This window comes from Takifugu rubripes, chromosome 7, assembly GCF_901000725.2.
Source record: "Takifugu rubripes chromosome 7, fTakRub1.2, whole genome shotgun sequence".
NCBI lineage: Eukaryota > Metazoa > Chordata > Actinopteri > Tetraodontiformes > Tetraodontidae > Takifugu > Takifugu rubripes.
The window spans coordinates 14,802,254-14,829,323 of NC_042291.1; the positions used below are offsets into that span (position 1 = coordinate 14,802,254).

General features: G+C 47.2%; 3 protein-coding genes and 1 long non-coding RNA gene across 6 annotated transcripts; 2 read left to right on the plus strand and 2 right to left on the minus strand.

Annotated features, from left to right (window-relative positions):
- Positions 1-104: 104 nt before the first annotated feature.
- slc2a3b (solute carrier family 2 member 3b) lies at positions 105-6,493 on the minus strand. Its single transcript, XM_003966272.3, has 11 exons — positions 6,345-6,493; positions 5,811-5,935; positions 3,292-3,396; positions 2,637-2,797; positions 2,287-2,527; positions 2,033-2,195; positions 1,694-1,881; positions 1,285-1,389; positions 1,009-1,110; positions 716-919; positions 105-635 (listed from the first exon to the last, which is right to left on the minus strand). The coding sequence occupies exons 2-11, from the start codon at positions 5,832-5,834 to the stop codon at positions 384-386; spliced, it is 1,545 nt and encodes a 514-aa protein (XP_003966321.1). The 5' UTR covers positions 5,835-5,935; positions 6,345-6,493; the 3' UTR covers positions 105-383.
- Positions 6,494-8,730: 2,237 nt separating this feature from the next.
- Positions 8,731-10,343, minus strand: cox6b2 (cytochrome c oxidase subunit 6B2). Of its 2 annotated transcripts, none has more exons than XM_003966249.3 (4): positions 10,209-10,343; positions 9,635-9,762; positions 9,218-9,318; positions 8,731-9,024 (listed from the first exon to the last, which is right to left on the minus strand). In XM_003966249.3, the coding sequence occupies exons 2-4, from the start codon at positions 9,738-9,740 to the stop codon at positions 8,971-8,973; spliced, it is 261 nt and encodes an 86-aa protein (XP_003966298.1). In that variant the 5' UTR covers positions 9,741-9,762; positions 10,209-10,343; the 3' UTR covers positions 8,731-8,970. The 2 variants fall into 2 exon arrangements, with proteins under 2 accessions (XP_003966298.1, XP_011604161.1); XM_011605859.2 differs by having other exon boundaries at positions 10,191-10,287.
- LOC105416727 (uncharacterized) lies at positions 10,283-12,228 on the plus strand. Its single transcript, XR_964683.2, has 6 exons — positions 10,283-10,583; positions 10,768-10,921; positions 11,033-11,143; positions 11,232-11,368; positions 11,485-11,563; positions 11,841-12,228. It is a non-coding gene; the product is annotated as an uncharacterized lncRNA (long non-coding RNA).
- Positions 12,229-12,813: 585 nt separating this feature from the next.
- Positions 12,814-20,015, plus strand: rasip1 (Ras interacting protein 1). 2 transcript variants are annotated; one of them, XM_003966271.3, is made up of 16 exons: positions 12,814-13,098; positions 13,651-13,772; positions 14,078-14,529; positions 14,702-14,962; positions 15,039-15,283; positions 15,355-15,519; positions 16,009-16,213; positions 16,290-16,588; positions 16,669-16,830; positions 17,400-17,440; positions 17,737-17,891; positions 17,973-18,085; positions 18,721-19,015; positions 19,134-19,297; positions 19,389-19,530; positions 19,608-20,015. In XM_003966271.3, exons 2-16 carry the CDS (start codon positions 13,651-13,653, stop codon positions 19,784-19,786), a joined length of 3,000 nt encoding a protein of 999 aa, XP_003966320.1. In that variant the 5' UTR covers positions 12,814-13,098; the 3' UTR covers positions 19,787-20,015. The 2 variants fall into 2 exon arrangements, with proteins under 2 accessions (XP_003966320.1, XP_029694817.1); XM_029838957.1 differs by having other exon boundaries at positions 12,814-13,094.
- The last annotated feature ends 7,055 nt before the right edge of the window (positions 20,016-27,070 follow it).

Here is a 27,070-nt window from a genome sequence, read left to right on the forward strand (position 1 = left end):
GCCGAGTCAGGCTTTTTTTTCTTCTTTTTTGGGTCAAACTACCAGGCTCCAAACCCGGCTTTTCATGCATGACCCCAATACATAAGACCTCCAAATCCTGTGACCTTTTTAGGGGGGGGGGCTTTGATGTGGACATGTGTTAATCTATTTTTAAGGCGATTTTCATGTATGTCAACAAATACTTGACCCTGGCATACAGTACACTTTGATTTTCCTCACTCGTAATCTCAACTTTATTAAAAAAGATAAATATTACAAAACATAGCCTTGAAAAATAATATTATGTGAAGGTTAAAACACTGACCTGGCTTGTATTTTTTAAGGACACCTCATGTCCATTGTGACATCTAGCCTAACTGTGTGTTTGGACTCCACATGGATGCTCAGTGCTTTTCTGGTAGAGCTACCATGGGAACCTTCTCTGTGGGGGACACGGGAGCAGCATCTTTGCCCTCAGACAGACCCACCACCACCTCCTCCGGGGGCTGGGAGCGGTGTGCCGCGCTGGCGGCAAATTGCTGTGCGATGTCGTCAAATGTTCTTCCTTTGGTCTCGGGCACCTTCAGGTAGGTGAAGATGAAGAAGAAGATGAGGAAGATCATGAAGATGATGAAGACATATGGGCCGCAAAGTTCCTGAGGAAGCAAAGAGAGGGGGACACGTTGGCCACGGTGGATCAGGAGCTGCCGAGATCTCGCGGGAATAGTCTACATACCTCCAGTTTAGGGAAACCCAGGCCCACCAGGAAGTTGGCAGTCCAGTTGGAGAAACCGGAGACAGCTATGGCGGCAGGCCGGGGCCCTTGGGAGAAGAGTTCTGCCACAATGAACCAAGGAATGGGGCCAGGGCCCATCTCAAAACTGGCAACAAAGCCGAACACGGCGACGATGGCCAGGTAGCTCAGAGACTGGTTGCTCTTCTGCTCAAGAGGAAACAAAGTGAAGGCATAATGAGACGAGGTGGAGGGGGACACTGGGGAGTATCCGAGCCCACCGGACTCTCACTCACCACATATGAAAGAGAGATGGTCATAATGAGAGCGCAGACGGCCATTCCAGCCAGGCCGATCAGGTGCAGCGTCCTACGGCCAGCACGTTCCACCAAGAAGAGCTGAGGGGAGAGGAGAGAATAGGGAGGAGAGGAGAGGAGAGGAGAGGAGAGGAGAGGAGAGGAGAGGAGAGGAGAGGAGAGGAGAGGAGAGGAGAGGAGAGGAGAGGAGAGGAGAGGAGAGTGAGATCTGATAACCCAGGATAGGAGACATGTGGACTTTGTTCAGGTGCTTACAGAGACGACAGTGAACACGGTGTTGACTACACCGGCGCCGATGGTGGCGTAGATGGGCTGAGAAACTCCGGCCGTTTCAAAGATTCCGGTAGAGTAGTAAAAGACCTGGAGACAGAAGAAAAGTGAGTGGCTGGAATGGGCCGGCTGATCGGTCCGTCTGGCCCTGCTCCTCAGGTCTACAGGCTTTAGGGACGCGTCCCTCCTGGTTACGTCAACTCATTCAATTAAAAAAGTGAATTTCCGCCGACGCTCAGGGTTGAATTACTCCTCTCAGTCTCACGTCGCCTGGAGCCTGAAAGCATCTCTGCTCATGTCCTCCTTAATGCTCCTTTACAGCAATTACAGCTTCCCTCTCACCCCCACGCGACGGCATCCCATCATAAATGGAGGGGGTTTTATATTTACTCACAGCGTTGATGCCCGACAGCTGCTGGGAGAGCTGCAGGACGATAGCGATGATGATGGGCTGACGGTAGTTCCGGGAGCGGAAGAGTTCCAGGATGGACACCTTCTTCTCCAGGGCCATCTTCATCCCCTCCTCTCTCATCTCCTGGATGTCGTCGCTCACGTCTTCAGAGCCTCGCAGACGCACCAGCGCTGCAAAGAGGCGGCTCGTTATTCCCGCGCATAATAAAGGTTAAATAAATCATACAGCAAGTAGAGACAACCCATCTGTCATCAAACTTTCAGTCCATTCGCTCTCATTAAAGTGTAATGCCGCCATCTTGTTGGAATATTTAAGACCGACCTTTCCTGGCTTCCTCTTCCTGTTTGAGCACGATCAGCAGGTACCGGGGGCTTTCGGGGCAGAAGGGGAGCATGACGGACTGCAGCAAGGCTGGCAGGATGGTGAGAGCCAGCAGCAGAGGCCACAGAGTCTCTGAGCCCAGCAGGAACTCCAGACCGAAGACCTAACCAAGACGAGGCGGCGCAGGAAGTGAAAACGAACCCAAGGCTTTCCAGAACGTTCCTTCGCTATGCTCCATGCTCGCAGCAGCTCACCTGTGCCACCAGGATGCCGATGACCACGCCCAGCTGGTGCAAGGTGCCGAAGGCCCCTCGGATAGCGGTGGGTGTGACCTCGCCCACGTACATGGGGGTCAGGCCCGTGCACAGGCCGCAGAACACGCCGATGATCAACCGGCCGATGATGACCATCTCGAAGGATTTAGCCAGGAGGGACAGTCCCATCAGACTGCCGCCGAGGAGAGCGAGGATGTTAGAGATGAGCATGGATTTACGCCTGGGGAGGTGAGGGCAGAAGGTTATAGGAAGAAAGGAAACGATGTTGTCCAAAAATGATGCCTGAATAATATGCAAATAGCAAGAAAAACAGGTGGCCTTCGTCTCACCTGCCAAATTTGTCGACCATGGCGCCCACAGAGAAGGACCCGGCCATCCCTCCCACGCTGAAGATGGCCACAGCAAAACTCCACACCATGGTGTTGGCACCTGGGCTGAAAGGCTCCCCGTACCGCTCCATCGATACATTCTGGAAAAACCTGCGCAGTTTCTGCCCGACAGAAGGCGAGAATGCGTTTGGATTTAGAACGAACAAATGAATTTATTATTTTAAGGAATCCACGTGGGGGCGCTGTTGCCCCAGAAGCAATGGCCTTGCGCAATCTCTGTGGTGTCGTCATGTTGCAGAGCTGAGCAGCAGCCTTAACGTGGAAATTTGGAGCATTTATGAGTCACGCAATTAAGAACACACCCAGACGATGCCCCCACACACTTCTGTTACGGTTATTACAAATTCACGGCTGAATCAGAGCCACTCGGCAGTGCAATAGTAAAACTCATTCTTGTATTTTTTAGTTATGATCCTTACAGACTTACTATTTATATGTACGTCATGTTACACTGTGATATATACCAGCGGTAACGTTTATCATTTGCAAATGTCAGCTGAAATGGTGGGTACAGAGTTCTCATTTCCTCCTGCGGTCCTGCACACACACCCACACACACAGACAGACACACAGATGGAGGCAGACAGAGACAAACCTGTTCTGGTGCATTGATGACTCCAGTGTTGTAACCAAACTGTAGCGATCCGATGACGGCGGTTGCTACACTGTACAGCAGGTACAATGTGATCTTCTTCTTGGGCTGCAGACACAAACAGACGGAACAGATTAAAGACTTCTCACACAATCATGTCCTCAATCGATCATGACTGCGCGGAGGCCTGTTCTCTACTCCACAAAGCTCCTCTTGTTTACAGCGACGCTGCAGCTACAAACAAAGCGTCTTTCTCCCGATGTTGCCCCCCGCAGCGAGGTGTGACAACAGAGGTGAACTGTGAGGGTTCGTGGGGTTGGTCTTCGTTAAGGTTAAGTCGCAAAGCCACTCCAAGACAACAGAATCCTATTGTGAAAGGACTTTTTTTTTTTTTTTTTAATTTAAATGGTTTTAGTGCGTAACAGCATGATCAGAACTTGGGGCTTAACCCTCACGGCGAGTGCTCAAAAGACAGAAAACATCATAAAGATTAAGATTAGCCGAAAAGGGAAAACCCTAAATGTTACTTTGGTTCTCCAGCTGAACCGAACACGGCCTTCCTATTGTTGCAAACATAAACTGTGGACATTTGCGGGCGTTTTCATGTCCAGATTCTATTTTTATTATCTGTTCCTGACAGTCGTGCTCAGAATAGGTCGTACATGCCGTCACTGATAAACTATCACAGAGTTTTGGGAACAAACTGTCAGCTTGCGCCGAGATTTACATTGTGTTAATGAATCAAACCCATAATTACTGAAGCACACGTCAGCCCATGTGTGATATCCCCCACACAATCATTTTGCCAATATCTTTATACGTAGCTTTGGTGTGTGCATGTGTGTGAGAGGGGTTTGTTTTTTTTTTTTTAACATTTTGAGACATTTCTGAGAAGGTTATTTTAGACGTGACACCCACATTGGTACATCGTATTATCTTCCTCCTGCCTAAAATGCTGGACGTTGCCTCGACATCTCGTGCATAACGTTGAAATTGCAGTGCGTTATTTCATGCAATGATTCCACCTCAGTCATGACCGATCAGGATACACTAAAAGGAATATTTAAACTGTGTCTTGTATTGCCACGACGTTCTTGTGGGCACCGGTCTGCACCCTGGTCTGCCCCCCCCCCCCCCCCCCCCCCCCCCCCCCCCCATCCCCACAACCGTCAGGAAGCAGCTTTATTTCAAAACAGAGCATTCAGAATAATATGCTGCACCGTTTCTTCAATTCTCACATTCTCTCTCCATCTCCTAAAGAACGTTGTTGTTTGGAGTGGCTCCTTTAGGTGCTTATTAAGGAATAAGAGAGATCTTAACTGAATTAACACACAATTTCTGTCTGGCCGATAATCGTTTGGAAGTACCACAGCGTGTTTCTCAGGGGAACTTTGTGTGTCCATATAAGGAGTAATAAGAGCCAAACACACACACACACACACACACGAGTGTGTCAGACACAGGAAATGTTGCAACAAAGATAAGAGTTTCCAAGGTAGTTTTCTCTGTCAACTGGACTGGGTTTCTTCTCTTGAAGACGTTTCGCCTTCCCAGTCCAGTTGACAGAGAAAACTACCTTGGATACAATGACCTGGATGACTGAGAATTTACACAGACAAAGATAAGAGTTAACATAGATGATGAGAAACTTACAGGTATAAATGCTGCTATTAGAACACCAGATCACCTCAGACAGTCTGAACCAGACGTGATCAGCCCCACAGCTCGATGGGATTTATTTGCTGATGCTGAGTCATGTGAGCATGGTCATTTTAAGTCACTCTCTTACAGAATGACTTGGGGGAGTGGCCAGTTGAGTAAGCAGCATTAATTCTAATGCAGTTTTGGTCATCTAGGCTGAGAGAGGAACCGCGTAGAAGGAAGCTAATATAGGCTAGGCAAGCTATGGTTAAAACACGGTTATATATTTTAGACTTCCGCTCTATTAACTGAGTTTCAGTGGTTGGCTGGATGGGATGGAGCCATTTTTTTTTTTTAAGTTGAATGCTAAGTTAGCTCCTGCTAATGCGCGCAGTGTGTGTTGTCGATGACATCAACATGGGAAAGTCTTAAGTAACAGATGAAGGAACTGCAATTAGGATATTTAACGAGACAGATGGAGCCATTCCGACCATTCTTCCGGCAACGTCCATAAACCTTCGTTAAACTCCAGAATGGCGGCCCCTGAACTGTACACACCTGAACGTTTATCACACCTCCCATCACAGAAAACACATCGCAGCAGGAAACTAAAAACACTCAAGTTCCAACTTGTCGCCTGCCAACCCTGTTCCCCTCTCTGCCGTGTCCTAAAATGCTCACATCTCCAGCCAGAGAGGAAAATTACAGAACTGCCAGGCTGTGACTCGTAAATACCGCACACACAGGAGAGACACAAGCACGCAATCACATCAGCGAGGCAGAAGGTTCCTCAGGAAACTCATATAAGTGGAACACAATGGAGAGGATATTAAAAAAAAGCCGTAGGAATATGAAAAATAAATCAAGAATGCCAAATTTACCTTTTCCTCTGCCATTCGCTCCATGTTTGTGCCTTTTTCAGGAGTAACCAAAACACTTCTGATGGTACACTTCCGATCTCGTACTGCTTGTAACACACCTCTGTGCAAACACTCAGCAGGAAAACCTGAAGATAGTCAAACACAGGTGGAATATATGATGAGTCTGGACAAATACATCAGACACTAAAGGACTCTCTGAAAGCACCTAGAGCTCAATGTGGTGTTTCCAAAAAAGGGTTAGAGCTGCTTTCACTTATTCAGAAAGACTTCAAAATTGAGATTAAAACCTCTCCCTTTGCTTCCGGATTCACCTCTGAATTCCTAATGGAAAACTGATGAAAGGACTCATTCTTTTAAAGAAATAATGTAATCCTATAGAGTTAGGCAGACATTTTTCTATCGAATCAATAAAACACAAGTTTGTTGACATCAGCATCTTAGTTTTTTTTTTAGTTTTGTTTTTTGTTAAAGAAAGAAAGTACGATAAAAATGTGCCAAATTCACACGCTGCATCTTGAAGATATGTCTATTTACCGTTATGGTGGGGTGTTATCTGTCCGGTCAGTCGATATTGTCCTCAAGCCTCTGTCTGGTAAATGTTCTGCCCTCCCTCCTGTCTGTATGCTTTATACACACGCGTACACGTTCGCCGGCACGTTGCAACATTACTCATTTGCGTAAAATACGCAGAACGCTCCATCCTGTTGAATCACCGCGAATTGGTTCGCGCTGCCAGGGCAGCGGCGCACGTGGGGAAGGGAGGACGTGCTTGAGAGAGCGTACAGAGAGGCAGTGACGGGGAGCACATAGTGAATGGGGTCTCTGTGAGGCCGCCGCCGCCGCTGCTGGACCGCTGGACCGCTGGCTGCCCACCGGGTGCGCCAAAAACAAAGGGCGACGCGCACGCACTTGAGATACAAAGCCCGGTCACGCAGAAATCATAAGACCGGCTCAGTGGGTGGCAAACAAACAGAGAGAACTCCTAATTCTTCACAACGTAATCTGCAAAACCCACTTTTAATCCAAGTATGGAATTTGAACAATTCTTTAGGAAAAGTTAATACGGCCAAAGTTTGATATGTTCCCTGAGAGGGTTCCTTTATAATTACAATGTGCAAACTTCCAGCTGAAACTAGACAGTGAGGCGGAACTATGGAGATGGAAGACAGATTTCTCAGAAAGGTCACACAGGTCAGGTTTAATCCAACCCCATCATACGTCTTTGCACTTAGTTCCACATTAAGGACTGTTGAGACTAAATGGGAAACTGAAGCAACAGTTAATATATTAATATAATAATATTACCAAATAAAAGGGAAGCAACAGAAATAACGCATCCGTGCGTTCGTGTTTAGATTCCTTTTTAGCTTGACAGCTGTTGCCAGGGTAACCTAACCTACAGGATCTTCTCCACGTGACCTGTTCAATTGGATTATAGGACAGAAAAGGAGATGGAGGGAGGAAACAAGAGATATTATCGTTCCATCCAGTGTCCAACAGGCACTTAACGTTTGTCTGTAACGTTTGATGTGTGACCATCATATTTTATGCAACTTCTTTCCATGCTTTATTGCACCAAGCTTCTGTTACATAATTGCAATTTCAATGTAATGCCAAATAAAACTTAAACTAAAGACATTACTTTGTGATCTTGTGAACCAATAAGTTGCTAGAATATTTTATACAACATAATATTTCATTCGGCCAAAAAGATCTCCTAGAAACTATACAAAAGACGGAAGTTGGTTATTTCGCGACAGGAGAACTACATATCCCACAATGCCCTGTTGCGTTGCGCCAGGTCCGGTGAACAACTGCTGTGTCTTTTTAGAGCAACAGCACCACATTGTGGATGGTTATTCCCGCCGAACTTCCACAATGACGACTTCAATACCTCATTTTAATGTTTTCATTTGTAGTTTTGTTTTTATCCCCCCCGGATTAGTTGGATTTATTGGTTACAACAAAGAGCAGAACAGGGTTTGGTTCAGAAAACGGGAACACACCTTCCCGACATGTCAGGACAGATTGACACATAGCTGAGGGCACTTACAGAGGATGTGAAGTGAGGATGTGAGATAAATAAAGCTCGACTGCAATCCGATCGTTTAAGAAACCAAGATCTTCGGATTAGCTTCAACTGCCGCCAACAGTTGTGGACCAATTCAAATTATAATTTCAAACCTATTAAGAATGTGTTTGAAAAGGATGCTTGGAACGCAGCACGTCATCAGTTAATACTTAATAATGACAAATGCTTTTGTGAGAAATACATCATTTGTAACTTAATGTCCATAGAAGGCCTTACTTTTTGTAAAATATACATGTTACACAATGTTTCAAATTATTTAAGGGGTTTTCTCCGCTTTACACACGTTTACTGTCAGTTAAAAATCATTTAATATCCTCTGGTTTCCATGTGTAATACTCCTTTAGGGCCTTAAACAATAATTTTAAAATAAACAAAGCAATTCAAAAACCAAAGTTAGATCGACTGTCTATGCAGCGCCACCGTGTGGAAAGAGTTTGCGTTACACGTGGCTCCAGTTTAATCTACCGCCACCTGCTGGACATTTGATTTTACTGCCATCGAAAAGCTGTTCTGACAAAGTTCTGTTACCTCCTTTATCATCATCTCTCTCTCCGAGTGCTTTGTTTCTTGTTAATTAGTGTACCTTGCAGTATTATTTTTGTTGTACTACAACATCTGAAGGATATTGAGCGAAGTGAACTAAATACTATAGCTCAGAAGACCTCTATAAAACGAAGTTTGGCTAAACAAATTAGGTCTATATATCAGAATATGTAAAATATTTGCTTTAAACAAGGTCATTTCAATCGCTGCCGTCCCCTATTACATTAAACAAATATTGAAGTTTGTGATGTAATTCTAAAATCAGTGAATCTGCACAAGCATTAATACCTTTTAAAATCCACTTTGTATTTATTAATTAACCAATGTCAAAGAAACAAAAGAAACAGGACAAGTAACTTTCCACCTTGACAAGTCAGGTAAAAAGTTGTGCGTATTTATGTTATTAATAACATCACTCTTGATGCTGATGTGAACATCACTGGAGTTATCAGTATTATGGGTAGTAACGACACGTAACAGAATATCATGTAGTAGACTGTCCTGGTCAGCAGCAGTCTGGGGATTTCAGATCTTCCCTGGAAAAGACCCGCTCTCTACCTGCTCGTCCCATTTGGCAACCTGTTGGGAAATAACAGGGGGAAAAAGATCAATTATTAGCAAGAACCACTGCTCCAGTCAAAGACATCCAAGTCTTAGGAACGTCAAACATACTATCCAGACGAAAGTTCGAATGTAAACTGCATATTGGTTTACATGCTGTCTGTTGCTGTCACAGAACAACCGAGTCAAAATCACAGGGGACACAACTCACCCAGCTCATGGGGCAGAGACTCTTGTAAACCCTCTGGTACCAGTCACAGGGAGACACATCCTGGTCTTTGGCTGAAAGGGCCTTGTTGCACCTGTGGAAGTCTGCAGGTAAGAAGGCACAATAGAATTCAAGGTTAAAAATCTTGCATAATGTTCTTACAAAAAAAAAAAAAAACAATCGACAAAGACACTGAAGGTCAGACGTCACCTGTGTGTACAATGTCAGATTAAGCTAGTATACTATTTCATTTTAATCTCTTCTATTTATTGGCATTTATGCATTAAAAATCCGCATAAAGAATATTCAAAGTCACTGGAGCCAGACTAACACGTAGTGCCACCACCAGGCATTCTTTGTTAATGACCTGATTAGGATCATATTATAAATACATTAATTAATACATGATTGAGTCCTCACCCAGATAGTTCTGGAAACAGTTGCGGGTCTGGTTGGTGTTGGGGAACCTGGCGTCAAACGGAGCAGTCCTGTAGCCCTTGATCTTATCCTGAATATTCTCAGCCATTGTTTGAGCTTAGGATGTACGTCTAAACAGTGAGAACGGTGCAATATTATGTATTGTATTAATAAGAAAAGGATGAAAAATAATACAGGTGTCAAGAAGTGCACGTAAAGTCTTTTATGTATGGGTTAAGCTAAAAATAACCCTGCCACGGCTGCTGATTATGGGATAGTTTTGTTGAATTAGTCTCAGCGCTACTTTAAAATAGCTACTCAACTACTTAAACTAAAAAGTAATACAGTTGAATCCATGACATAAACATAATACCTAACTAAGCCAAAGCTAGCTGTGTTCAAAAGGTTAGCCTTAGCTCGATGCTACATTCGTTTCTGTTGCTCTGTATGTTTCTATCGTATTTTACGATTGGTGGGTTATCCAAGAGCACTAATAGACATTTAACCGTATGTCAGACTAAAGTCAATCCCAAATGCGAAAGAATAAACCCGAATTAACCTCGGAACAGCAGCTAACCTTGGATCGTTTCTTGCGTGTGTCCTCGGTGCGCTCCTGACAGAACGATGTCCTTCCGCGTCACACCGCAAAGGACGATGGGAATGCGGAAGTTCGGAACACCGTCAGGCTTTCTTAATCCTCTTACTTTAATACGAATCATTTAACAACAGTATTCAGCAACAAACATGCATCAGTCATAACATTGGTCCAAACAGACCAAGCAGCAAGAACCATAAATCATAAAATCAGAAGGCCTTCCGGCACCCAGCTTTATACTTTTATACATCGAGCGCTGAACTATATTGGAGGCAAGAAGCGGCGTTAATGGGCTGCACGGAGTTGTTCGAACCGTTTAGGCGTCCACACCGGTTCTTTGGGAATTACCTTTCACCGGTAAGACTTAAAGATTACCTTTGATCGTAATTGACCCTTACTCTGCACGATTTTGCATTTGTAACATAGCATTATAGTTGTGGATACATGTATACCGGTGCAGTTTCATTCATTCAGCCATTGAACAACGACCTTATTTTGTATGGATTTTATGTGCTTGGCTAACTTTCTCCCTACTGTATAGGTTTCCATAAGATCCTGCTGGGAGGAGGCAAGGCTTTTCTGCCAGGGGACATTTCAAGCCTGAGGACTTTGACTACACTGGTCAGACGGTGAGGACCAGAGATGGAGATGTTTCTTCAGCTCACCTGCAACGGGTACAAATGTCACCAGAGTCTGTAAGATAAACGAACGCCACACGACACAACTTTTCTTTTCTGAGTGCGAAGGAATCGGTGTATTTTGTAATGCACGGTGATAAAAACGAAATATTTTATCCTTTACTTTAGCCTGTTTCTACCAGGACAACTGAGACCTCAAAGAAGGCTCGGAAGGCTCTGTCATTGGACCGTTCCCAGCTTGTCCCAGACCCTGCTGAGCCCCTGCCTGTGTCCAACGTTGTGAGTAGCAAACACTGCACGCAATGACCCTCATTATGTTCAAATCTCTTGTCATCCCCGCCACCTCCCCGTCTGTCACCCTCCTCAGACGTCTAGGTTGGTCATCCGTTGCTTCTACCAGGACCACTCCTCCGCCCTAGGTTAGGGTCATCATCATCGTTCTGGAGGATCTCAGGGGGAAGATGCTCATTAACGACCTGAAAGACTAGCTCGATTCCTACTCTGGTAAAATGAAAATAAAACCTCGACTTCATGGAATTCTAGTTCACTGGCTTTGTTTAGATTTCCTTGTGATTGCAAGTTTCCTTCATAATTAACTTATGCTCATTGAATTCCACCAGAGACCAGAGGGGTTTGCTGTCAGTCTCCACCTGCAGAGGCTCTCAATATTCATCTCCCACATCCACATCCATTGCAAAGGTATTGTCCATGTTATTTCAAGTCATTTCTTCTATATAATTTGTGCATTTTGTGAATTTCTTTATGACTGAACAAAGTGAACTGCAGTAAAGGATACTACCATCATTATTAATATGACAATAAAAATGATTAAGCAATAGAGAGCCTTAAAGAAATCCCTGGCTAAGGAAATATCTGGCTTTTTTTACTGGTTAATGACCGATGTTGCTTCCAGTGATCAGCCCTAAAATCTTGATCAGAGCATCTATAACAAATCACTGCTATTGCTTTTTTGAAGGTGCAAAATTTGGCTTCCACATGACCATGTTGGACCTGTTGGAGAAGATAAAGAAGCAAGATCCAGGTACAGAGTGGCAACACAAGGAAAATAATGTGCAAACCATTCTTTTAAAGGATTTTAGTGCTATTTCTTTCACACAAGATTGTCTCTAGTGAATATAACCTGTGAGATGTTTCAAAAGGTTTATGTTTTATACTGAAAATGGCCAAAAAAATAAATGAAAATGAAAAGATATGTTTATTTTTCTATGTGTGTGGTCAAAACTTCATATATTTCTCTAAAATCTACCATACACTGTATTTTTTGGCACTAATATGTATATCTGATGAAACACGAATCACCAGTGAGTGGGATCAATAAAGTTCTTATCTTGGTCTTCTCAGAAGATTTGATCTGTTGTTTTTGGTGCCTCTTCCCCACTATAGAGGTTGGTCAGGAATAAATGGAAGAAACATTGATGACATATTCCACAAATCTGGGGTGCACTGAGAGTCCCCTTTCTCTTTCCACCGCTTTCTTCCTGTTGAAGACGAGGGCAAAGATCACAGGTGTCTCCTCCATCGTTGCTCCCTCTGGTTTCCTGCCTCGACGTGCTTGTGTGTGTGTGTGTGTGTGTGTTCTCTTCCTTCTTCCTCTTTTCAACAAAACCTAAAAATGGCCCTTGTGTGCAAATCGGTTCCAGAGAAATCAGAACAAAGCCCAACTTCTGTAACGCAGCTATTTTGACTTTTAAATACTCATCTTTGTTTAAAACCCAAACTGGAAATATAAACCCAATAAATAAATGAAATAAATCCAGACATGGAAGAGAAAACTCAGGTAAAAAGTTGTGCGCATATTTAGATGGCTCTCGAAGGTTCATATCTATCTCTTGCTCTCTCTCTCTCTCTCTCTCCGTGTCTCTCCCTCTCTCTCCCTCGTTCAGTCAGGATATAGGTGTTGTCCAGTGCAAAGGAAGGAAATTCTGTCACTTAAAACAATGGGCCCTGTTTCTCTATCTATAGACCCAGAATGAAGCAGAGCGAAGGAAAGAGCAGATCCCGTCCGGGTTGGAGAAAAGACTGCTTCAGTTAGACAACGATAGGTTTCAAAAACCAGTCGAGAAGGATGTAGATGTATGACAAGTTCAGGCATTTCGACGATGGAATTCTATTTTTTGGGAAAAGGGAACATTTTCAGTTAGATAGTTTAAAGCTGCCTGGTTGAATCTCGGCGTAGAACCATCATAAACGAGAGGAATCAGAAGTGACTGTGGGTAAGATTTTAGAATCATATTCATTTTTTACTATTTTATATGAGTATCTGTTTTTAAGTTCATTAGACATTCTATTTCTAGGGCTCCACACATTGAAACTAGCTTTAAACGACTCATTATCCCTCGGGCTTAAATTTTTGTAAACGCTTTGTTCTCGTAGTGATTTGCCGTGGTTGTTTTAGGCCTTTAAATATGAGCAGAAGGACAGATGCTCCTCAATCGGGATGATAATGTAAACACAGCGAAACAACCGGGAACTCCACAGCCGCTGGATCTGAGCCCCCTAAAGATGCTTCCTGTTTGACTGCCTGGAATTAATGCCAGGATTTTCACAGGCTGATTGGAGTGTTTTGGCGTGCTTCCTGTTTGTTTTCGCCGTATTGACAGCTCGTTGAACATTTCCTGTTGATATTTTTTGGGTGGTGACATCATGCCATTGTTATATTGTTTTCCATCCTCATCATGGAACCCCTCGTCCCCTCGCTACAGACTGTCTTGATATGCATTTACCGATTATGTATGTCTTTGCACCTGTCTTTGTCCCCGTGTCAGATGGAGGGGTCTGGGAGTCCTCGCTCCAGAAAGCTTCATTTCCCAGTGGGTCTGTGGATCAACTCTCCCAGGAAACACTTCGCTAAGCTAGGCGGCCGTTGGCCAAGCGCTATCTCTGTGAAGTCAGTCTCTAAAGCAACCTTATATTTTTTATTGCTATCTCTCCTGATTTGTTCTGAGCTCAGGCGCCATTTCACCTTGGTCATGCTAAATACGGATTCTGTGATAAAACTGTTGAAGAGAGAGTTGTCGCATTCGTGTCTCCTTATCTTGCTTCCACTGCCATCAGCATCCGTCCAACTGCAACCTTTCCCCCATTTTATTTTAGTCCTAGTTGTTTATCCTTGTCATAATTCGCAGCTGACTGGTCCCTTCCTTTCTCCTTCCTCTCTCGTCCATCTGTCCCACTCTCCTCTGTTGTTCCCAGGTCGACCACCAGCTCTGACGCGGCTTCCCTCCACGAGGCCCCGTCCGCTCCTTCCTCTTCCCTTTCTAATTCTACTCCCTCGCTGGCTTCCCCGATCCCGTCTCCGTCTCCGTCCCCGGCCTTTCTCAGGCCGCGGCCCGCCGGGCCCCAGTCCCGCGCGAAGCGTCTTTCCCACCTCTTCCTGCGGGGGCGCTCCAACAGCGACCGGGACAGGGCAGTTGGGGAGCGGGAGAGGGAGGTGTGGGCCCATTCTGCTGCACCGTCCACCCATCACTACCTGCCCCCAGCCTCTTCCTCCGCTCCAGGCCTGATAAAGATCTATGGGGATGCTTTGTCAAGCGGGGCTAACTACCGCTCCCTGCTGGCCAGTGTTCACTCTACAGCCAGATATCTCATCGCGCAGGTCATCACTCGGTACATTGAGAGGGAGCGAGACGAGGCGGATGACGCAGGTATCGAAGAGGGAAGAATTCTCTCATTTGAAAGTCTGCTGTGACCCATTACTGGGAATTGTTTTCTCAATTTTTCTTTTTAAACCTGACGGGAATGACTTAATACAAAATAATCTGCAGTGTTATGGAAAAAGAATGATCACCCCTCCCCCTCTCTTCCATTACTTTGTAGTTGTCCAGAAATACAGCCCAGAGGACTTCCTGTTGTGTGATGTCATCGGAAAGCCCATCCTGCAGCCAGATGGAGCTATCAAATGGGAGACAGAGTGCCGGAGAAGTGTTGCCCCATGGGAATGTCCTTTGCTGTTGGTGGACATGTGGCGGCCTAAAGATGGATTCGAGCGGCGCTTTGAAATCCAAAGGAAGGAAGATTATGAGCGAGAAGAGAGAGACAGGGAAAAGGAGTGGGAGAGGGAAGAAGAGAACTGGCAAGGTCAGTTTAAGACTTTTTCAGATGCAGATTTTCCACCATGCAGAAGCAGACTGATCGGGCCCGTACGCATCAACAGGCGTACGCTGGCGGCGCAGCAGGATGTCCTCAGGAGGCGGGCAGGAGGAGGCTGAGCGGGGTCACCGCGCTAGGAACAGTGAGCTCAGGAGGAGCATCAGCGACATGAACTTGAGTCTGCGGCGTCGCCAAGGAAACCACATGAGCAAAGACCCAAGTGGCCCTGGTAACCGGCCTAGCAACAACAATGGAGGGGTGCAGGACAGGAAGAACATTGTGAGCATGATCAACCCGCAGCCAGGACAGGTACGGTGGCAGACATGTCCACAAGTCTCTGGTGGCAGGTTCTAAACCCCCCCCCCCCCCCCCATCTCCAGATCAGAGCACCGAAGGCCGAAGCAAAAGTCGGGTGGACGAACCAGCCGGTGGAGGACGAGAGGGACTGCTCCAGCTGTGACCTGGAAGTGATGTCACAGAGCTTGATCCTTCCACCCACGGACCGGCCTTACTTCCTGTTGCTGCAGGGTTACGACCAGAGCAAGGCGAGACACGCTGACAGATCCTATCGCACACCAATCCTGACAAACAGCACCCACACGCACAGATGTTTACACAGTCAACAAAGAGCAAACACACCGATGTGAATGTATGTAAACTAGAGGGCATGTAATAGAGATGAAGGCACACCCTGTAGGTGACATCATACCTGCATGTCCATAATCGCCACATACCATCAGGGTTTCCACCGCTCTGCCTCTCCCATTCAGCCTCCTGCACAAAACAGCTTCAGAGCAGCACAATACCTCAACAACCTATCCAACGAGAGGACAAAACCCCTCTGTGTGCATCGCTCACACACACAATGGCCTCAGTCAGGTCTGCATTGTAGCAAACTGTGACACACTTCAGACCTTATCACCCACTCCGCGTTCTAGTTCGCATCTCGCAGATGGAAGCTCGATATCAACCGTGGCACTTGAGCGATAACAGACCTCCCTGACTTTCCTCCGCTCTCCTCTGTTGTGCTTCAGGATTTTGTTTTGTACATCATGGTGGGGCACACACACGTGTTTGGACGAAAGCCCACGATGAGAGAGAGGGAGAAGGACCGGGAACGGGAGAGGAAGGGGAAGAGGCCCCTGAAGGTCGAGACGTTCCTCTCTGCTCCCGACCTCCTGACCAGACACCTGCTGGTCAGGAGAGACTCGGCTGTTCCTGGGACGCCCACTGGACAAGGTACTACCGCTTCCCATGAGAACCTACATCAACCTTGTGTTGCAGTCCTCCGAAAACTAATTTGCCTTTGCGTTAGCTTTGATTCGGCCCTTCAGAGGAGGCGCGGTCACGCACAACGGAGCGGCCATTTACAGGGAGGCGGTCCTCAGGCCCGGGGACGTGATCGGCATGGGGGACCATTTCCTCTTCCTGTACCGTGACCCCCGCGTGACTCCCGCTCCGCCGTTGGCCTTGACCCTGCCGTGGCAGGCAGACATCGCCACCACTTGCTGTCCCTCAGGGTTGGTGGACAGACAAGAAGCGCTGAGACAGTACCTGGGATCTACAGACGCGGTGCTGAAGTTCCATCCTCGTCACGCCGACTCTCTGCTGCAGGTGAGGCAGAAAAGGAAAATACATATTTATCAGCGGTAATAGTCTCATAGACAAATCTGTATACCTCATGTACTTCCTAGGAGATAATCTCCAAAAATTCCTCTCCGGACTCTGGCGGAGGACCTTTAGCTCCTGCTTATCTCTTATCGCTCATGATCGATCACGCCTCCAAACACCTGGATCCCGCCCTCACACCACAGATACTGCTCAAGTCGGCCAATTTGATTAAAGAAATCGTCTGGGTAAGTAAAACAAGCAACAAAACCTAACTTGGAGATATGACGCATTCTGGAGATGCATCTCGGAGGTTTATCTGTGGAGTCCAAAACAAGCGGCGCTGTTTTGGGATACTCTTGCGTAACAGTGCGGCCACGGTCGAACGCATCAGGTAGACAGATTCATCCCGGGTTTTTGAAAACTTTGGGCAATTTGGAAGGAATGGTTAACCACAGCTGCCATCACAGAGCGTGACAGCCTATTAGTGTGCATGATATATAAATACATGCGTGCGGTTTCCATTTTCTAAACATTCTGACACGGGACAGAAATCTCACGACAGGAAACGCGGAGCCAGCGTCGCCGATTAGCTGGCGATTCGCGCGTCGCACACTCGAAGCCCAGCAGACATGTGTCCCTTGTTGTGGCCCGCCGGGTTGTGAACAGAAGCGAGGATGAGCTGATGTCACTGCCCTTCTGTTGGAAAATGTGCTGTAATTGTCCTGGCTGCAGGGCGAGACTCCGCTCCCGCTCCTCCACCCCCACACCAACCCAAGATGTCTCTCTTCTCTTCTGTCTCCAACTCTCTTTACAGGATAACATTAAGGAATTTGGGGATAAGCATCCCACGCAAAAGTAAGAACATTTTTTGTTCTACGTCATGTTTCCTCTGTTTAGAAATTTCCTGCTAGGTGATTCATGATACATTTGCGCCGGTGTCTGTTCTGTCCAAATTTTTGCAGTATGATAAAAGCATTGCAACACGGTGATGCTGGAAAATGGCTGGAATATCGCTGAGTAATGACAACTGTCTATTTATAATCCCGGAATGGCGTGTCTCTCTTTTACAACGTAGAGAAAACAATGACAGGGGAATGCTCACAGTGGTTTTTACAGCTGAAATAACTTTGCCATTGCGTCAATGTGTCCAGTTCCGCAGAGCAGGAAGGTGAGATAAGCACCCCCAATGTCCTCAAGCTCTCGTCTGACCTCCGACCTCTGATGTTCTGGATGTCAAATGCCACAGAGCTCCTGAACTTTTTCCAGGTCAAGGTGGAGGCCTTGGAGAAGGAGTGGGAGTTTGAAGGTGAAGCCTCGCAGAATCTTTGGAATGTAAAAACAAGAGCAGACACAAATGTTTCATTTATCTCCAAAATTTCCATAAAAGCTCCGGGGGACCCGGTTCTCACGGCCGACATGGACACCTGCTCGGAAGCTTTGGCGCAGCTGGACGATGTGATTATGCACACCTTCCAACAGTGTGTGTATCACCTCACCAAGGTGACGAACACTTTCTGCACGCTAATAGACAAAAAAGTTATTATTTTAAATGTGTGATTTGAGTCAAGCCCAGTGCTCACAGAGACAGCAAAACTTAACTTACTTAAGGCTTAATATACTTTTTTTTTTTTTATTTCCATGATTTTCCTGGAGCTGTCTCACCACCACCCACAATTTATTTTAATTTTTTCCAGCTGTGAGCAGCTCCTCTGTTTCCTTTGTGCTTTACATTCGGGGAGGACAGCGTGCATCGCAGCCAAATTGAACATCGCAGATATTAATCGTGCCTTCAGCTTTACTCTTCTGCCTTTTGTCGCCGTTTGTGCTAACCATCCGCACGCTAAAAATATAAACGAGCAAATGGGCCTGATTTACCAATTTACCAACATCAGCACCCACCAAGCGGGCCCACACCAAAGTTTCTAACATGTTCTAAAAGGAACATTATGACATTTGGATTTTTAAGTCTCAGCTTGCTGACTGTATAATGTTTTTGATTATATTCATCAGGGTAAAGTTAGCATTGGGTATCTTTATTATGCCCCTTTTCAAGGGAGGAAAAATGATATTTTAGCTATACAAATTTATTTCACACTGGTTCATGGGTGTATTAACGTTTCTCTTGCTCCACAAAGACCCTGTACTCTCTCCTTCCGGCTCTGTTGGACACCAACCCATTCTCCAGCGAGGACAAGGAGAAGGAGAAGGATGGAGCTCAGGGTGAGGAGGGAGAGGAGAAGAGGCGAGGGGAAGGAGAGGTGGACGATGTGTCCGCCTTGCCCCCGAAGGTGGCGGGCCTGGTGGAGGTGTACCGCTGCTCCCTGATGCTGTCGCGGGAGGCGTGTCTGTCTCCGCCCCTCACCTCTCAAACCTTCGGCTACCTCTTCTTCTTCACCAACACCTCCCTGCTCAACACTTTGCTAGAGAGAGGTGAGAGGTCAAAGGTCAAAACAGCCGCTGTGAATAGAGCTGTGACGTGAATCTATCGCAGAATTACATCATTGGCGACATGTTTTATGATGCGGTTCTTCGTTCTCTTCCTTCCAAGATGGACTCTTCTCTTGGTCCAGAGCGGTCCAGATCCGTACAAACTTGGACCTGGTTCTGGACTGGCTGCAGGGGGCTGGACTGGGAGACATTGCCTCTGAGTTTATGAAAAAACTGTCAGCCACAGTCAACTTCCTGTGCATTCCCAAGACTCGGCTAATCCAGGTAATGGTGTCCACATTTGACGTGTATCTTCTGAGTCTGATGCGAATGTATAAAGTAATTTTGTTCCCTTTATCAATCCCTCGCCTTCTAGTCATCCTGGAGCAGTCTCCAGGAGGAGCACGTGTTGTTAAGTCCTTCCCAGTTGCACCATCTCCTCGCTAATTACAAACTGGGTCCGACCAGAGCCCCCCCGCCATGTTGGGCCCCTCCTCCGGCCACAGAGCTGACTGGAGGTAACATTCCAATTAGCAAATACACACAATGACACATGCGAGCAAGTGACCTTATCCGTTTCTTATCTTATCTTCAGACATCTTTGAAAGCTTCCTGGACCACCCTCCTCTGATCCTCCCAAATGAAACTCCTCGCCTCGACCTCTCCCAGCCAATCCCGAGCCCAGAGCTGCTGAAGGAGGTGACCCGTCTCCGCACCTTCTTATGGGGCCTTGACCAAGACGAGCTGCCCGCCAATCAGAGGACTCGACTTTAAGGATAGCTATTAAAACACATATCAAACCACCATATCAAAAAAAGCAAACTGCTCATACGTTGTTGACATTTTCTTGTGTGATTGTTTTCTTTCTTCCACGTCAAAAACATATCAAGTCATGTACTCTTTTAGATATTTTCGAGTATGGAAAATATAATGGTCACGTCTTTATAGATTTTATACCAGTAAAGAGCCCTTGTCTAATAAACCATTCAAGGTTATGCTTTAATGTGAGCGTTCGCATTGTTTGAACACTTTTTTAAATAAAAGAATAAAGTAGAACAGTTCTGTCTCCAAACGCAGAACCCCCCCTGACCCCGACACCTAAAGTCTAACCACCCGAGGAACATTCCACAAGGTGGCAATACAGCTCATTCTCCTGCGCTGATCCGTGATGAGTCTGCAGGTAGAAGTGCTGCACATAGGAGGTGAGAGCTGCATTATCGTCCACTCCGAAGGCTCCTTCTCATTTCCTGTAATAATGGCGGGGTTTTACATAGGGCCGTGACTCAAGAGCAAATGATGCTGTCACGACTTTTCCGAGGTCGGCTGTCGTAAACGCGAAAGCCCGCGGCTTGAAAGCGAAGGGGTGAGTTTTATTTCCCTTTGGTCAACATGACACTCGGGAGATTTCCACTTCATTAATGTGGATCACTCACCTGCCTGAGCAGAAATGGCCAACTTCTGAAGCAACAGTTAGCTACTGGATGCCGTGAACAGACAGCAGACAGATGATATCATCAGTGAGTAACAGCCTAGCTTGAACTTGAACAATCGGAAATATGCAACGTCCAGTCAATGTCGCTGTCTAGTCAGCCAGACCGCTCCAGAAACCCCTTCTCTTTGTTTTGACAGTAAAGCTCTAATGTTTCGACATCCACATGCTATCAGGCTCCTCCTCTGGGTCTTGTGGGGGGAAAAAAACAGCTTCCTTTATTCTGGTCAGCATAGAGTTCCTTAACGGTAAAAACATCAATCCCATGAGAGACCTCCTGCTGACATCATCGCCTCTAGTGCTGTCGCCCCAATATCTTAGCGTAAGCCCAAAAACACACACACACACACACCATTGAGACAGGCTTGTTATAGAACATGAATCACACCAAGAGGCTCCCTGTGGTTACATTTATCAATTAGGTGATTGTAATCGCTCTCATTTGAAATTCAGTGTGGTGTATGAGTGAGAGTGAGGCCGCGTTTGTGTGCTAATTTCAACTTTCCCGTAATATCAAACAGATGGAGTCTGCAGCTTTATAATTAAACTCAGATGGGGTTCAGCCTGGTGAGGCGCTACACTGATCGTATTATATTACAGCGGTGTGTGTGACACCATAAAGTGACCAAAGAGTGAGTGCTATCAAGAAAGCTTGAGTAAGCCCGTGACACACACTTTTCTGTGATCTCAATCACTGACACAGTAAAAAAAAAAAGTCTCACACACTTTCACTACAAATTGGAGCCACGCACACAACCCTCTGACTGTTCCCAGACACACACAAACACACACACACACACACATGCCCATTCAGCCAAGTGTCTTTTTCTCCCAGGTGCAGGGACAACACCTGTTGGAGCCGCGCTCTGTGATTAGCTCGACACAATTATCGCTGGTGGATGCTGGGAGGTGTGTGTAAAGACAACGGCGTGGTTATTCTCTCCCTATCATTCTTTCTCTCTGCCCACTGTCGAGTAATGAAAGATTCTGCCCTTCTTCAAAGAGACGGATTTTCCAGCAAAACAGCTGAGTCAGAGGAGAAAAGAGAGAGGGATGAAAAGAAAAGGAGAACAGTAGGGAGGCATGTGTGGTAATGCAATGCTGCTAGTGTGAGGCCCAGCGGACCACAGTGAGCGCGCTCGCTGTTGTTGCACACGGGAGCTGTTTTTTTTTTGGGGGGGGGGGGGGACCAGAAAAGGACCCGAGGCTCCCACATTTAACACTAACAGCTACAGCCCAGGCCAGCCCTGCGCCCGTGTGGGATCTGGTAAAACTTCACCTCAGCCCTGCCTCATCCTGAAGCCCTCAGTATAAAGAGGGATCTGAAGCCCTACGTGAGGAAAAAGGTCAGAACTGGATCCACTGATGGACCATCTCATGGGTGTGACAGTGACGTTTTGTGCCTGGCTTCCTCCTGTGTTGGGCCACTGTTAGATAACAGGGGTGGGGGGATAAAAGGCCAAGAGGAGAGTCTTGGTCTTCCTCAGGGGGAAGATCTCTTTCTTTTTTTTTGCTTCTGGTTACGTCACCTGAATGCGAGGAGCACAAACTAATGCGCAAACATTCTTTCTTTTTTTTTTTTTGGGGCCGCACGTAAGCTGGCTCCCTTCACAGACTCGCACAGGCCCGAATATGAAAGAAGGCCTGTGAGGTCAGATCCACATTAGCTGAGACTATCCACTGTTGGTAGGTGTAGCAGACTCCGTCTCCCTGGCAGCTACAGACACCACCAACAACCGCTGCCCTGCCCTTCTCCCTGCCGACGGCACCCACTGTGTATAAAACATGGCTGCTATCTGTCCAAACCTGCCGCTGCTAGCGGTTTTGTAAGGCGGGAGCTTGTGCTTCTGTGCCGAACCACTTTGGAAATGATGCTCTTTCTTTTTTTCTTTTTTTTTTTAAATGTCCTCAAATACCTTTTGCCTCCCGTCCTTGTCTGTCCTCCTGTTTTCCTGCTGCTCCCTCTCGTTCTCGCTCAGTATGCTGCCGGGGGCCTGTGGGTAGGGGCCTTATTCCATCAGCCTGGGGCTTCTGTCAGAGTCTTGTTCCATTTTGCGTCATGGTGTTGACTGAGCGGACCCCACACTTAACTCCCATACAGCTATGGGGTTGGGCGGCAGGGCGGCCGGCGCGGGCTAACGCGGCCCCGTGTTCAGCGTGGTAATCTGATGGCCGTGTTTATTTTATGCAGTTCCCCTTTGATGGAGCAGAAAAAGTCTTTGGGCTTTTTGTTTCAGCACTTTCACTGCCAGGTCAGGGGTGCTCACCGTGGTTACGCTCAGGAAGAATAATATTTGCCCTTATATTCGCTCCAAACAGGCTTTTTTCCATATTAGTGTCAGGGATACTCGCTGATTTTGTGCCGTCCACTGATTCGCCACATCGGAGTTGAAAGGTGGTGGGGGACCGCACCTCAAAAGCATTGCTCCCTTGAGAAAACCGGGGGTGTTCCTTAGGTCGTACCCGGAGCCTTTTCCTATACCCCCGAGTGAACCTCATCGCTGTCGGCTGTGGACCAAAGAGACAACACTGCAGCCATATATGTAAAGCCCCATCGTAAAGGAAAACACGTAAACACGCGAAAACACTGGCCCTCCTGCTCGGCTGCCCCGAGCTCCACCTCAGCTGTCAGTCCTCCAAACCTCCCAGGGGTTCAATTTAATGGAGTTACCAAAAAAAAGAAACAGTTACCTCTGCCTGTCTGCCTGTGCTTTAAACTGCCTCACCTCAAGACCTACACACCCACCAGTCTGCCTTGTGTCAGCTGTTTTAGATGGGTCGAAAAGCCAGGGAACCACACAGAATCGTTCTATGAGGTTTCTGAACCAAACCTACAAGAGAGAAGCAGCACTGTCTGCACTCGCTGGATCCGATTCTGACCCTAATTTGTTCTATACAACCACACCAACAGTACAAATAAAGTATCCCGCGCTGCCGCTCACCACACTGTTATGCACTTTCTGTATTATTGGTGAGCTTTAAAATGTTGGCCTGAGCTGGGAAAATCTTCTCTGCTTTGTCATCCGAGAGCGATTTTTCCCTTTGAAAATCATCTCGTGTGGACGTTCGGAGAAAAGTGCAGATTGTGGACCCTGGATAACTACCGCTGTGTTGTCACTGCAAGGGTTATGCTGTTGCTATTATAATATTACAACAAAAAAAAAGAATCATCGTTATTCAAGACCAGATACCCCGAGGAGCCGTATAAAGCTAATCTTTCACTTCCTCCTCAGCTCATTATTTATGACCTGAATTTGCTCCGAATGGGTTTAGCCCAGACAGGAAACTGAAGCAGGCAAACGCACATGAGCTTGCGTACAGAAACCCGAGCACCATCAACCGGCACCTCCTATCTTCCCCCATGGAGACACAGGTAGAGCTGTCTTGCACTTCCTGTCCTCCATATATCCCATTGTCCACTTTTTCCCCCTAGCACGTCAGGTATGTTTTTTAAGCCTCCCGTGTGACTGCGGTATGTGCTTACTCAGAGATGAAGGAGCCTGAACTCTGATGTAATTCAGGGAAAACGAGAACGGTGGTGGTGGTGGTGGTGGGGGGGTGGGGGGGCTACCCTGGTGGTAAGTAATCTAATCTCTCCCGGTGCGGCGTAGCAGCTCAAAACAATTATTGACTGACTGCCTCCAAATTAGCACCAGGAGCTAGACAAAACGGATGCAGAGTTGGCGTGTGAGCAAAGTCAGATTTAGCAGGCCATGACCGTGGGGGGGGGAGCTAATCTGGATCAGGGTTTGGCAATGTTTGCCGCCGCTCCAAACTGCGCTTAAGAGCCTCCGCAGATGGTTCAGTGTGGGAGACAAAGAGAGGCCAGGTCAGTGAGTCACAAAGAGCCACTGTCAGTCAAATCAAAGGAGTCACCGACCAGAAATCTGCCTCCAAGGTGTGTGCGTGTGTGTCCTCTTCTTCCCACTCGCTGTCTCCCAATCACGGGTGATTAAAGGGAATCGCCTTTCCTGTGACACAGCCATATCTGTGGGCCCTCTCCCTGTCCCTGAGACTGTCCGTCGCTCTTGGACAAACACCCTTTTCTTAGGGTGATCATTTGTTTTACGTCTGTGCGGTCGCCACTGCTTATTAGCTCCTTTCTCCGTGACTGCTTCGCCAATCCTTCACCAATCGGCCCAACCCATCCCGCTCGTTTCTCATCACGCGTCACCACCCCATCTTCGTCATCAGTCATCCAAGGAGAGCCGCTGTCACACTGTTTATTGTCTTTGTGTCAACCTAGACCTCTGTCTGTCCAGGCATCCTGTTCCATCCCACTCTTTGTCGTCATCCCTTTCATTTTTTTTCCAGTTATTGCCCATTACACTGTTGTTTCTGAGCTTACGCTGTGCTGCGGGAAATTTCCTTCTTATCGTCCACTGGACCATTCCCTGCATTCCTGGCCCGCTTCCCAGGACTACCAGTGGTCCAGCCAGATGCGAAGGCGTTTGTAATACAAGGCAGACGCTGAGGCCGACTGACACCATTCATGCATTCGGCAGTGACCTTCTGATGAGAATGGCCCGAGTGATTGATGAGCAGAAAGCCAGGGAGACATAAAAAGACCGGGGAGGGGGGTGCAAACTCCCAAAATAGAACATTCCAAATTACTTTCTTGACTCAAAATCTGTTGAACATTTATTGAAATAAATCCTGGCTAATTGGGAACAGCGGGGGTGGGGGTGGGGTTGGGGGTCAAAGTTCACTCAAACACCAGGGACCAGAATGGAGGGATTAGAATAGTGTTCATTTCATTCCTCTTAGTCACAACCCTCAAGGACAGAGGTGGCTCAATAAATGCCCACAAAAGAAAACTTCCCACAGTGAAGACGTCCAAGAGAAGCAGACCGGAGAGACGCAGCGGCCGAGACCGGTCGCACAGCTCGGTGATAATGGCGCTGATGAGAAGCCTGTTCGCCTCCTACCGCTCGTGTTCCTATCAGTTACCAGAAATACAGCCAGGAAGAATGAGGGAGTAATAGTTTGCAGCTTGTATAAACCCAAATAGTTTCACTTTGCCAGAAGAGAAGATAACGCAAACTAACCTGTGCGACCGTGGCGACGGCGGATAAATAAAAGCTAAATTCACTTCAAACCCAAACCTGACATTTCAGTGAACTTGAGGTCTGCAACCCCCCCACGGCCCCCTCTGCCTCCACCCCTGTGCGGTCTGAGCACAGCCGGCTGCGTGCGTGCGTGTGTGTGTGTGCGTGTGTGTGTGCGTGTGTGTGGAAGAGAAGACTTTTTGGATTTACAAACACGCTCAAGTGCGCGCTCTCTCCGAACTGTTGTGTTCAACAAACAGAGACCCGCGCACGTACATTACTTCAAAACATAAACAGTGACAACACGCGGATATGAATTTTCCTTCCCTCTGTTTGCTCTCGGTTATGATGAAATTTACACACCGCGCGTTACTGACGCACAGGAAGCGGCCGGCGCGGCGATGGCAGGATCAATACAGCTGGCCCCCAACTTGCGTTATCTGCAATTATTGTAGTGGTGCGTTGATTTATGGAGCGGGTTTAATGAGCGTCCAGCGATAGGAGGGGTCCGAAGTGCGTCAGCATTCACAGAAGCAGACGGGCCATCTGAGGTTCAAGAGGGTAGTGGGTTATAAATTGTTTTAAATAATGGAGAGAACTGCTCAGCAGACGTAAGCATATGTGTGTTTTCCTTGAAATGGTCCGTGCGCCGATGTGCGTGTGTGTCCATCCGTCTGTAAAAAGGGCAGCCTCCCAACCCTCCATGTGACTGAGGTCGCGTCACGTTGACAAAATCTCCAAGTGGGGCCAAGAGCGACGTCAAACGAGCCCTCTTCCTTTTGTCTTCCCACTCCCCTCACTCTTTCCTCCACGTCTCTCAAGGGGCAGCCCCCCCATCCTTGACACGCACGCACACACACGCAGCCCCCCCTCGCCCCCAGAGTTTGTCAGCAGCTCTCAGCTTCCGTAGAATAACATGACAACAGACTCAGTGTGTGGCTGACGCAGACACGCGGCGCGACGGCAAGTAGTGGTCAGCTCTGATACAGCGTACATCAGTCGCTGACACGCACGCAGAAAAGTAGGGGCTGGTCACAGAAACGGTGACACGGGCGGTGTGTGTGTGTGTGTGGGGGGGGGGGGGGGCATAGAGACGAAGAACGAGTTCCAAAGCTTTTCCGCATGTTGAAGAATGCACCAACAATGCGCCTTCAGCTTCATTCTTCTCATCTTTCACTGAGAGGAAAAGGTCGTAAATCAATAATATCCCAGGACCGATTACAGGTGTGCATTGGCACCCGCGTGGAGGCCAACCACAAAGGTGGAAAAGGGCAGACGTGGACAGGACATGTGACATAGGAGAGGACGTAGAAGCGAATGCATGCACGTCTGCGGACGAGCAAGTAGAGGGAACGTGCTCCGAAAAGCGGGCAGGAGATGGGGAGAGAGGGATGCAGACAGGACATGCAGTGACAAAGGAGGAAAGAATGTTTAGAGGGACTGAGAATAGCAGTGAGAGGAGCAGGAGGGAGAACCAGAGGAGAGAGCAGGAGCTCTGAGACAGGTCTGGACGCTCCAGTG

What these genes read in the sequence shown, in the direction of transcription:
- slc2a3b (XM_003966272.3), bottom strand. Translation starts at nt 5,834, where the DNA reads ATGGAGCGAATGGCAGAGGAAAAG. An exon ending in CCATCTCTCTTTCATATGTG is followed by an intron (nt 920 to 1,008) that starts GTGAGTGAGAGT and finishes CCTCTTGAGCAG; the next exon opens with AAGAGCAACCAGTCTCTGAG. An exon ending in TGGGTTTCCCTAAACTGGAG is followed by an intron (nt 636 to 715) that starts GTATGTAGACTA and finishes TTGCTTCCTCAG; the next exon opens with GAACTTTGCGGCCCATATGT.
- cox6b2 (XM_003966249.3), bottom strand. Translation starts at nt 9,740, where the DNA reads ATGGCTGAGAATATTCAGGATAAGATCAAGGGCTACAGGACTGCTCCG. An exon ending in CTGTTTCCAGAACTATCTGG is followed by an intron (nt 9,319 to 9,634) that starts GTGAGGACTCAA and finishes TCTTACCTGCAG; the next exon opens with ACTTCCACAGGTGCAACAAG. An exon ending in GTCTCTGCCCCATGAGCTGG is followed by an intron (nt 9,025 to 9,217) that starts GTGAGTTGTGTC and finishes ATTTCCCAACAG; the next exon opens with GTTGCCAAATGGGACGAGCA.
- rasip1 (XM_003966271.3), top strand. Translation starts at nt 13,651, where the DNA reads ATGGAGGGGTCTGGGAGTCCTCGCTCCAGAAAGCTTCATTTCCCAGTG. An exon ending in TCAACCCGCAGCCAGGACAG is followed by an intron (nt 15,284 to 15,354) that starts GTACGGTGGCAG and finishes CCCCATCTCCAG; the next exon opens with ATCAGAGCACCGAAGGCCGA. An exon ending in TGGGACGCCCACTGGACAAG is followed by an intron (nt 16,214 to 16,289) that starts GTACTACCGCTT and finishes CCTTTGCGTTAG; the next exon opens with CTTTGATTCGGCCCTTCAGA.